Source organism: Cornus florida, unplaced genomic scaffold (assembly GCF_030987335.1).
Source record: "Cornus florida cultivar Cherokee Brave unplaced genomic scaffold, ASM3098733v1 CherokeeBrave_3.0.0_Hap2_Chr11, whole genome shotgun sequence".
In the NCBI taxonomy this organism is placed as follows: domain Eukaryota; kingdom Viridiplantae; phylum Streptophyta; class Magnoliopsida; order Cornales; family Cornaceae; genus Cornus; species Cornus florida.
In genome coordinates this window covers 60,108,966-60,120,933 of record NW_026775581.1, presented here as the reverse complement: position 1 = coordinate 60,120,933, position 11,968 = coordinate 60,108,966, and the positions used below count along the sequence as shown (strand labels likewise).

General features: G+C 34.8%; 1 protein-coding gene across 2 annotated transcripts; it reads right to left on the bottom strand.

The window, feature by feature from the left end:
- Positions 1 to 316: 316 nt before the first annotated feature.
- LOC132285667 (uncharacterized) lies at positions 317 to 9,311 on the bottom strand. Of its 2 annotated transcripts, XM_059787860.1 has the most exons (10): positions 8,975 to 9,308; positions 8,242 to 8,317; positions 4,813 to 4,852; positions 3,008 to 3,066; positions 2,887 to 2,924; positions 2,586 to 2,649; positions 2,295 to 2,348; positions 1,405 to 1,506; positions 760 to 843; positions 317 to 684 (listed from the first exon to the last, which is right to left on the bottom strand). In XM_059787860.1, the coding sequence occupies exons 1-9, from the start codon at positions 9,169 to 9,171 to the stop codon at positions 787 to 789; spliced, it is 687 nt and encodes a 228-aa protein (XP_059643843.1). In that variant the 5' UTR covers positions 9,172 to 9,308; the 3' UTR covers positions 317 to 684; positions 760 to 786. The 2 variants fall into 2 exon arrangements, 1 of the variants encoding a protein (XP_059643843.1); XR_009472587.1 differs by lacking the exon at positions 317 to 684 and having other exon boundaries at positions 762 to 843; positions 1,405 to 1,502; positions 8,975 to 9,311.
- Positions 9,312 to 11,968: the final 2,657 nt, after the last annotated feature.

Genomic DNA, 11,968 nt, shown 5'->3' with positions numbered 1-11,968 from the left:
ACTTGTGATTGAGAAGATTAAATCTGACTCCAATAATTTTCAAATAAAAACAACAAAAGATATATTCGTGACTGGAAGTTTCCAAATTCACTAGGTAGACTTCACCCACATCAATCAGCAGTCACAATACTCATCAAGGTTTACTACTACTTTTAGTTGTAATTCTATTTTTGTATAGTAATTTATAGATAAAGTTAATTTTTTGCTGTGCTCTACACTTGATTCAAATATCTGCGTAAAGATATACATACATATGTGTGTGTACACACACAGTTTTTAGCCAGGGGCTGCATGCAGAAGTCACTACTGATAAAAGTACAAATTTGAATTCCAGTTTAAGAAATTCTGCTATTTTTGTGTCATGGCAACACATCCATGCAGTCACAATGTCTACCATTTTACCTAAAACTGTGGCAAAATGCAAACCCCTTTAGTAGGCATAGTTCCAAAACAGAGTGTACACATCTTACAACACAGAATTGGTTTGACTCCGATAGGAGAGAGCCATAATAAGATCTTTGAATCCTGCTTTTGACAACCAAAGGCGAGAATACTTTTGAGTTCAATTCCCGCATGCCGCTAACTAATCAGACACTCAGACACCACCATTCTATAATTTCTATCTCCCGCGGCCACCATATAATATGACTTAAATAGGTCTAACGATGTCTTCACATCTACTGCCTGTAAAGAAGCACCACCATGGTAAAACGTCGCGGCTTGAGCTGATACATATACTTAAAAGAAAATGGAGCAAACCTTGAGAACAGATTTTCGGGGAAGGAACTAGGGATCTTCAAACTTGATCAATATCCGGTTCATCTGAGGTTGATGTTTCCTAACCTAAAATAAAATTAATGAAATCATATCAGAAACAGTCCAAAAATATTCCAAATGTGTTTACAGTCAGAATTTGTCAACCAAAAAGAAAGAAATCAAAATTGCAAGCCACTAAAGTTTTTCTTTCTACTTTTTCTTCATTTGTGTGAATATATATATATATATATATATATATATATATATATATATGGTGCTTAGATTTTTCTTCTATCCTTGATCCTTTCCCTAGTACTCTTCTATCCGCCATCTTTAACAATATTCATTTTCTCCTTTCTGATCAAAACAAAATAAAAATGCAAAGTCATTGCATCCTTTGAAAGACTACATAAAAGAGTGTCGTGGTGGACTATAATAGGCCCCTATATCAATTCAGCTAACAAAGCCTTCTACTTACCATTGGTCAAAGGCACCACCACTAGTCAAAGTGAACTGAAGGAACCCATTAAAGTGCATTTGTAAGCTAGACTAAGTGAAGCAGTTTCTTAATGAATTAAACAACTTAATTCAAAACAAATTGATGAATATGTTTTCCTAAGAAATATTTTAGCCAGAAGCAAGACTTACTTTTACACCCGCCATTGACAAAAGTTTGTGAGAAGCAATATACGTATGGTCTGAATTGTTCAACCTCTTCTCCACAAAATAGATAATTTCAGAAACACCTGACTGGGGAAAGAGAGATTCAGATCTTGATATGGCAATTACAAAACATGGAGAAAAATAAAGGAAAAGGTGTAAGAATCAATAATTGACTCAATTGAAACTAAAAAAGAAACACCATTCAGAAGTCTAAGAGAAGCTACATGCCACTAAGGGGTTCACTTTTCAGGAAAAATACTTGTATGCCCTTCAATCAATCAGCATGAAACAAAAAAAAAAAATTTGTTCAAAAGAAGTCTGTTCACTAACACTAAGATTATACTTGACATGCTTCCGATTTGACCATGTCTAAAGTTAATTCCAGAAATTTCTGTAAGAAAATGCCATTAAGGCTTAACATGTCACTTTTTTTATGGTATCTTTCTTTCTCCTCTCTTCATTTTTCCTTTCAGTACTTTTGCCAAGATATTTCTTCCTGAGTTATTATAGCATTTTCCATAACATGAGGATGTTGGTGCAAACTATAGAGTGCAGCCATACACCTTCCGCATTCCATCAATCACCGCATGTCTACACATTTCTCAAGCAAGAGCAGCGAGTGAGATTCATCAACGACCCCCTCTCATGACCCTCCTCTCTTTTACAGGGATGTTTTATGTCCAGTAGGCTTTTAAGCTCTCTGTGATTGATATTTTTACCTCTATTTCTTCATTCTTCCAGGGGCTTCTCATCAAGGTTTCAAGAAAAAATGAGCAAAATTTTGTATCAACACCACAAATTTAAGCATTTGCATACTCCAAGGTCAATTTATGTATTTTGCAGTAGTAGTACACGAGGAAGCGTGGAGACTTCACCTGAATGATTATCTTGGCACATTCATTGCATGGAAACATTGTAACATAAAGCCTCTGCACAGAAATAGAGAGAGAACATACTATTTAGTATTATCACATTAAGAATATATAACCTAAATGACAGATTAATTTTTATTTTTATTAACACTAATAAAAGTTCCGTTTTGGTTTCACAATGATATGCAAACAGAAAGTTCACTATACCAGCATATCCACAAAAAGTTGTGAGAGAGTACATAAACAAAAGCAAGATATGCAGAGAACAAGGTTCAGAATAAAGTTGGATCTAACCTGCCCTGCAGCAGATGCATGATTTGTGTTAAGGATAGCATTGACTTCAGCATGACAAACATAACTGCACGAGAATTAAAATGGACTGACAGCAACTCAGATATGGACAAAATCATATAAAAGTAAAGAAGTTAAGCTGAAGGTTTTAATGAAGCTTCAGCATTAATAATTAGTATGCCGTGGTTATGATAGGCAGGGTATGTCTTTTGCTCAATGCACTCAGTGGCAGCACAAAATGTTATTATTAGATCAGTCAATGACTTGAAATCAATAAAACAGTTCACGAAAGTGAAACACTTACGGATACTTTGTCTCCAGTGGATCCCCGGTCTTGGATTTCTAATATGTGAGAGGATGAATTTGCTGTTAGTCAATCCATAATAATATATGCAATCAATTTTATGTTAAAAAAAATTACCAACCTTTGACCATGGAAGTTTGTCATCTGAACAACCACGTGGAAATCCATTGTAGCCAATGCCTGACCAAAGATAAATTACTTAGAAACAGCAAAATATTGCAACATGTAGAACTTAACTATGATCATGAAATCTTGTGTTTTTTAAAACTCAAGATTACTATAGTAAGTGTGATCAGTATTTTTTACATATAAGACTTAACTCTGACATTTAAGACTTATATAGATTAAGATTCAGTTTGATTATTAGTGTTTCGGAAACTTGACTGAAATAAAATTCAATGAGAGTTATCAACAAAAATAAAATAAATAAATTCCTTGAAAAGATGAAACAGTAGCATGATATACCAGATTTAACATCAGAATGCTCAATACAGGGGGAAGGAGAAACAAAGGTAAAAGAGAACATATAAAAGTGAGGTTTATGCTTCCAATTCCATTATCGATGCAAAGAAATAAGCCCTGACCAAATTAAAAGGCAATAAAAGAGATGGGCTACCTATAAAGGATGCAACCAATTCTTCATGATCCTAAAAGACCGGGACCATTGTTTATGTCTAAAAGTGTCCAGTGTTTCTGCTTTTCTAATTTTCTTCTTCCTTGCCTTTTATTTATAACTGTTACTACCTCCCCACAAATAACACGAGAGAGAGAGAGAGAGAGAGAGAGAGAGAGAGATTCTAACAATAGACAACTCTCTTTCATTCCTAAATTTGCATTGTCCTAGAAACCCATTTAGAAAAGCTGAATTGAGGATACCCAATTGCAAGGACTAATTAAGTTCTCGCTTGCATTTTGTGTAGTTTAATTTATTACATTTCTTCGTTTCCAAATAGCCCCTGATGGCGGTGATGACTGATGATAGGTGGAAGAAGTGTTTCCGTAGCATGCTTTTTCTTCATGATCCTAAAAGACCAGGACCATTGTTTATGTCTCCAAGTGTCCAGTGTTTTTGGTTTTCTAATTTTCTTCTTCCTTGCCTTTTATTTATAATTGTTATACCTCCCCACAAATAACACGAGAGAGAGATTCTAACAATAGACAACTCTCTTCCATTCCTAAATTAGCATTGTCCTATATACCCATTTAGAAAAGCTGAATTGCGGATACCCAATTGCAAGGAGTAACTAAGTTCTCTCTTGCATTTTGTGTAGTTTAGTTTATTACATTTCTTCCTTTCCAAATGACCCCTGATGACCATGATGACTGATGATAGGGGGAAGAAGTGTTTCCATAGCATGTTTTTTCTGGAAGCCAACACTCCATGAAAATTATGGAAAACCTTCAAAGCAAAATTACAGCACATTAAAAGGTAAGTAAAAGGCCCATCAGTAAGCAGACACATGTACAGCAATCAGCAATAGCCATCCCTCAATGAGACCACTAGAAATAAGATTCTATTCTTGGCCACATAGAAAATAGAAATGACACTTGAAAGAAGAGAATATTCCCTAATAACGAATTACCTTTTCCAAATGTATTCAAATTTCTTAAAATAAGAGTTTATCTATGTCTACGGATCCTTCCCAAGAATTAATAGTCTAACAGTTCCACCAACTATGAATTATGAAATTCTTCTGGTTGTAGTCTTGTAGATGTTAACACTGCCCCAAATCAACCATGTGCATCAGAAGACATTTAAAGTAGATATGAAGCATTCTTCTTGATCAACTAATTATATATTTGAGGTTGCCCTTTTTTCTTCTTCTTTTTTCTCCCTCTTGTAAGCAATGTTTTAATATAAAAACTACCAAATATATTGTGTTTTTGTAAAACATATGCTCAGAAGTTAATAGTAAGTGATCTTACCAAGTATTACACCATTTTCACTGACCAAGCATGCACCAACCTGTGACACACACAAATAAAAGGAAAAAAGGAATTTGGTTTCAAGTCAACAGATCAAACTTAGTCGGAAAGAAACTAGATCAGAAGCAGAACACAAGATTGGGGGGGAAGTAAAAGTTAGGAATTCAGGCCTTAATGGTATTCCACACAATTGCAGTGGCAAAGACAATGTCAAAATGCTAAAGAAATGTTGACCATTTTAACTAACATATAAATTGAAATTTCACTCAAACCTTAAGACAACCATTTAGGGAAAATGTATAACTAAATTCTTGAATATATATATATATATATACACTACACAACCATAACGCATCGTTGGTGTTTTACATGTATTATGACAACTGATAAGGAAGCATCACAACAATCAAAAAGCTTAAATAGAATTAGGCCTTTTTTTTTTTTCGAGAAAGGTAAATTCGGCCATTTTTAACATATTCAAATGCCCTTAGGGATTATTTCTGCAAGCAGATAGCACAAAGGAGTCACTTAAAGAACAGATTCAGTTTCCATGAGACGGCAAATACTTTTACTGCCTAAAAATTTGAAAGGCTGCTATGTATTTGTCTAAATACCTAACAAACTTTGCAGCAGTAAACCACATGCAATACACTGGTGGATATCATTTAGAATTTTGGGATATAGGAAATTGCACAAATGCTTTAAGAGAGATCACACACCCACACCCACAACTTGGCTATGAACACCACCCACCCGTTACTCCTTAGTAAAGTAATCATAAAAGCATACTTTCATGTTCACTAATCCCATTCTACAAACTGTATGAAAATCCTTCCTCCTAATGTTATTTTCCTAATTACATCAACAACAACAATCAAGCCTTTTACCCCAACTACTGGGGTTTGTCTATATGGATATTATGTTTCCATTCCGCTCTATTTACAGCCATAACCTCAATCAATCCACATGCTATCATATCCTTCCTTACTAACTCTACCCACATTAACATTGGTCTTCCTCTTCCCCTAGTATTACCCTCAATGTGGACTATGTCACTTTTCCTAACTAGCGCACTTAAAGGTCTTCTTTGCACATGTCCAAATCTTAACCGATTTTCTCTCAGTTTATTTCTAATTCATTCGCATTTTCCACCACAGTCACTTTATGCATATGTTGTTTCGCAGCTGCCCAACATTCTTTGCCATAAAATATGGTTGGACTAATAGCTGTTTGATACAACATCCCTTTCAATCATAAGAAGATACGCCTAACACACAATATACAAGATGCACTCCTCCATTTAACCCATTCTGCTTTTATTCTATGATTAAGGTCATCTCTAGTTTCTCCTTCATTATGAATAATTGAGCTTAAATAGAGAAGATGTTCACTTTTTTGTACCTCTTGAGTCTTGATTCTCAATCCTCACTACATCCTCATTTTTATTTCTAGATTTACTAAAGTTACACTACATATATTCAGTTTTATTTCTACTTATTTTAAATCCTTGTAATTATTCTTCTATAAGTTAAATCATTCTAGAATTACAAATCATAGACATAATCAAATATGTGAATATACAACTACAACCAATAAGAAATGTAATGAGGAACAGGTTTCTATTTAGCCATCTAAGAAAAATAATTTTCTCAATCATTTTCTTTTTCCTAGTTGAAATTCACACCCCAATTTTTGCCCATTATGGGACTTGAACCCTCGACCTTCCACTTAAGAATGTAGAGGAGATCACAAGGTTATAGCCCTTGGTCTTCCTCAATCATTTTCCAAGAATTAAAACAAAGGAAAAAATATATATTCTTGCTTTGATTCATGGTACCTAGGGGTGACAATTCGTGTTCGTGGATCGTATTCGTGTCGTGTCGATATAAGGGTATTATACTAAATAGGTAAATCCAAACCCAACCCATTTAATAATCGTGTCAAGAATCCTTAACACTAACCCAACCCGTTTATTAAATAAATAAACGTGTTAACCCGTTTAATGACCTTTTTATCAAAACGAGACATTTAATATTTAATCAAATACTAAATAATAGAAAAAATTTGTCATAATTAACCCAAATATTCAAAATAAAAAGAAAAATCATAAGGTATAGACAAGATTTACGTTTAAATGACTTAAATATCCATAGTAATTGGATTTAAACAGGTAACATATTATATAGATCATATTCCCAATTATAACATGTTGAGTTAAATAGGTTATAAACGGGTTATACAGGTTGAACCCCTTAACCCTAACCCGACACGGTTAAGTAAACAGGTTAATCGTGTCAACCCTTTTATGACCCAAACCCGTTTATGCCATACCCAAACCCTTTTAACTCGTGTCGTGTTCGTATCGTGTTGTCGTGTCGTAATTTGCCACCCCTTATTGGTACCATCCACCCTCTTTAAAATGTCATAATATGAATAGTATATACATGGTATTCTTAGTTATCAAAAAAAGAAAAAAGAATATTATATATGTGGCACCACACTAGTTAATGCAACTCCATGTCAATTTTGTGCTTACAACAACAAAGGTGCAATCAAAACTGCAAGGTACTTGCTTTGATGCACTGAAGCTTTCTTCTTCCCTTAGCTTACTCAGGAGCCTGTAGGAGGCCCTTAAGCAATGCTTATAAGGTTGGTAATCCTACTAACTGCTTATAACTTAAAATAATCATTAGTCCCTCTATTAAGTGTACTTGATAATACACAATTACTTACCATATAAAATATATATATGTTATTTTAAGAAAGGTCATGGATTTCAAGTCAAATATAAGCAAGTTTTTGTTGTATGTTGTACATTTGGTGGATGGTGGTTTTAAATCTTAATCATAACTTATGAATCTACTCTTGAGGTTTCAATTTCTAAGAATCAAGTTACCTGAAGTGTTCAACACCACTATTTTACTATCAAAAAATTTAGGTGCCAAATGTTGCACTCCAAGAAATTGCTGAGAGACACAAAGACTATTATGCACCCCATAATCCCCATCATGACCATCCCCGCCTTAACCCATATGAATGGGGTCGGGCACATGAATTCTCATTTTTCATTCTTTTCCATTACAAGCAGGCACTCCATGATATAGATGTGTGTGTATATATATAGACATACACATTGATTCAAGAAGTGAAGTACAGCAGATTTTTTTCTTTTTTTTTCCTCCCTGAAGCACCAAAAAATCATTTATACTTATCAAACAGCATATTGTATATATAGTTTCACAATTACAGGGACCAGTGAGACAATGTGATAAGGGCCGAAATGATTTTACTTGGTAAAACAAATCATAAATTAATATGTTTTCACATCAAAAGTAAGCATAATATCCTTCCACTTTTTCAGTACTCTTCTACATAAAATGAAGAACAACAGAACCCCAAAAAAAACATAATAGAACAACTATATATGACCTGCCTGTTGGGATCCTTGGACCTTTCAGCTGACAGAAATGCAATTGCCATGAAATAGTCATCCCATGACAAATACCTGCATCCAAACATGATCTATAAAAACCCTCGCTCTGTTGCTTTGCTCACAAACTAAAAGGGCATAATAACCAAAAACAATATATATTATTTTTTAACTGGATTAGATATATATATATATATATATATATATATATATAAGACAGTATTAAGACTTGTTAACTTATCTCCTTGACACTGAGTATTTTATTTTTTGGTTGAGTAAGCCTCATAAAATTATTTACTTAAAAGCTGCGTATTTCATATTTTCTGAGAATTTTTCTTTGGTTTTTCTAGGGAATCAAATAGCGCTTAAAATGATAAAACAGTTCTACAAGAATATTCAAGTATTGAATAGTATAAACTCGTAAAGGCGTTACTGGAAAAATAAAAGGACATAATATCTGAAAACAAAATCTATTATTTCGTTTTAAAAAAAAAAAAAAAAAATTTGAATCTTTAAAATAAAAAGGTAAAAAAATTAGAAACTAGCTTGACTAAGCTTTAAAAAGTGTTTCATTTTCTCTGAAAGTGAGCCACGTGAAGTCTCCTTTAAGTTAATTTATGGGTTTTTCTTTCCTTCACTTTTCCCGGAAACCAAACAGAGCTTCAAATGAACTTACAAGAAGATTTTAAGTACGGAGTATTAAATAGTATAAAATCAGCATTATTGACTAACCCTTTGCGTTTGGAGGGATCGAAGGGGCTATGAGTATGCGATGAAGTGATCTTCTCAGGTACGTCGTCGTGGAGTGACGAATCCATTCGAGAGAATTGCTTTTTGTTAGGGTTGAAGAAAAAACGGGTTGCGATTGCAGATACTACAGCGCCGAAGAGAGAGGCCGTTGAGATCAAAGCCAGATCTCTCGAGTTCATGGTGTTGGGTCAGTTACGAAGCAGGTTGTAGAGAGATAAACTATGAGGAGCGAGAAAGTGAGTGAAGCCAATGGCTCTCTCTCTCTCTCTCCTCTGTTTTTCTCCGCGAAAAATGAAAGGGGAAAAGTTGAGAGAGAAAAAGATGAAAAAATGTAGCGGGAAAAAGTTGGAAAATGTGCACTGCTGCTTTTGTTGAGGGACCCGTTCATTTGATCACGACGGGAGTGAAATGAAATATACTACTAATAGTGTGAATTTCTACATTTGGATTGTCAAAAAAATAAAACAGTTTTGTTGTGTTTTATATACTGAAAGGAGAAGAAGAAATAAATAAATAATTATATTTTAAAAAAAATAAATAAATAAATAAATATTTAGAAGAGTTATACACTTTGCCATATGAAGTTTCGAGTCACGTAACAAACACCCCTCGGTCCCCTTTTATAGCCTAGTAGTATTTTCTCGTTAATGGTTTAATTCTTCATAGACATACAAAAAAATAAAGAGTCGTGAGATGATTTTGGCCGATTTGTTAGGGAGAATCCTACTTGCTAGTCCAAGAAAAAAAAATATATGTGTGTGCAATCCATTCATCTTCCCCTCTCTTTTAGACTAGACAACGGTTACACCACGATCTTCTGGGTCTTCTTTTCCCCCTTTTTCCTATCTTTCTCTCTCTCCAACTTCATCGGTGTATAGTATGATGCAGGTGCAAGCAACGTGGGCGTCTTTGGGTGATATTGGTGCGAATAATGCTACACATGCATTCAATAAGTATGAATTATCAACCTCATTAATGGACTATCCACATAACTACTCAACATTGTGGTATAATTCATCAAGAATGAGTATAATTCATCAAATTCTATAGCAAGTGTATCCAAATTAGCACAAATGTAAGGTCATCCTTAAACACAATTACAAAGAGCATTCAAGGTAGAAATCAATCGTAATTCATCCAAATACAAGACAAAATGAAGAGAATAAAAAATTGATATAGAGATAAAGCATGCCATTGCTTGGTACAACCAACAAAGAATTCTCTAGGCCTAGTAATTATACAATTACAATTTCCCCCAAAAATAAAGTTATGAGTTATAATTACATAAGCTTAGGGTTCATCCGAACCTTAAATGGAGAGTTTAGCCGGCCATGGAGAAAAGGAAGACAGTCTTCAAGATGAGAACAACCAGTTCCAATCTCAGCTCCATCTCTGCCTTCTTCTTCTTGTGTGTTGAAACCCTAAAGAGACAAAGTGTGTAGAGAGCCCCCAATTTGATCCCAAATGTGTATATATGAAATTGGGGATACAAAATCTATTTATAGTTGACTTTGATTGCCCAAATAAGTTAGACCCCGTACACCAATGTTAGTTATATCGTGCACCACGGCTTGGCCTTCAAGAGGGCTTGTTTCTGAAGTTTTAAAAGATTCTCAACCCACTCGATCTGTCGAGACTCGATCGATCCAGCTAAAGGCTTGATCGATCAAGTAGATCACTTTTCTATAGCTTTTTTCCTTTTTTTGACCCTTCCTCTTTGCCAATACTTTAGTCCTAAGTACCTAGAATCAGGCATAAAGCAAATTAATACTAAGACGAGAAAATAAAGATAGATCAATGTTCTAATATATCCAAGGTTAAGGGCTAAAATGTGCATATTTAAGCATTTATCACACCCCTAAACTTAAATATTGTTAGTTTCTTTACAATGAGCAAAGAAAGAAATAAAAGCAATTATAATAAGTAATAAAATAAATAAATAATGAAACAATAAGAGGATTGTAACAACCCAAACCCGGGGTCCGAATCGTTAACCGGATCCTAATCCGACCTAGGAACACCCAAGGGTAAAATGGTCATTTTGACCAATACAGTGTACTAAAGGCCATAATAAAGTCATAATGGTCATTACTAATCAAATTGATTCACTTACGGATGAAAGAATCAACTCCGTCCTCAAATTGGTCTACCTAGGATTACAAAGGTAATTTGGTCCTTTTGGACCATGCAGCGCATTGGGGACCTTACAACTATCATCTAGGTCATATTTAGTCACTCAGAGTCATTTGTAAATGAAAGAAAATAAATTGGTTCGACGTCACCCATTTTAGGGCTAAAAAGGGTAAAAATGTCATTCCGGGCCATTCCGCTCGCATTTTGGGGGCCATAGTGATCTAAGCCCTCTAAATACCCAGTGGGACCCATACATTGAAGCTCGGGGCCAATGAAAAACTTTCAAAAAAATAGTACCTAATTTTTAATACGAAGCACTCTGTCGACGTCCTCAAAGCGCTCGGAAGGTGCCACGAGCACCCCAGCGCATGCCCCGAACGCTCAATGGACATCCTCGGAGCGTTCAATGGGCACCATGAGAGCGCTCGAGGTATGTCTTGAGCACCTCAGCGTGCAATTCAAGCATTCGCAGCTGAGCAGAGAGCACTCAAATAAGCCTATAAATGGGTTTTCGCCACTTTTTGCCCCCGTTCGTGATCCCGAACACCTATTTGGTCATTTTTTACCTCCTTGCCCCTACTCCAACTCACAAGCATGCATAATACAAGCTAATGAAATTAATGCATAAATTTAAAACATTGAGATACATTTTTAAGTCATCTTTCATTTCAAATCTTTAAAGTATGAACATAGTCGCAATTCTCATCAATTACATGTCTGAAATGAACCGAAAGTAGTTCGAAATATTATAGATACAAGTATAGACCCTTACGACCACAATTACAACACTTTACATCAATTTAAGCACGTGATACAAAATATTACAAAATGGTACTTCCGTCA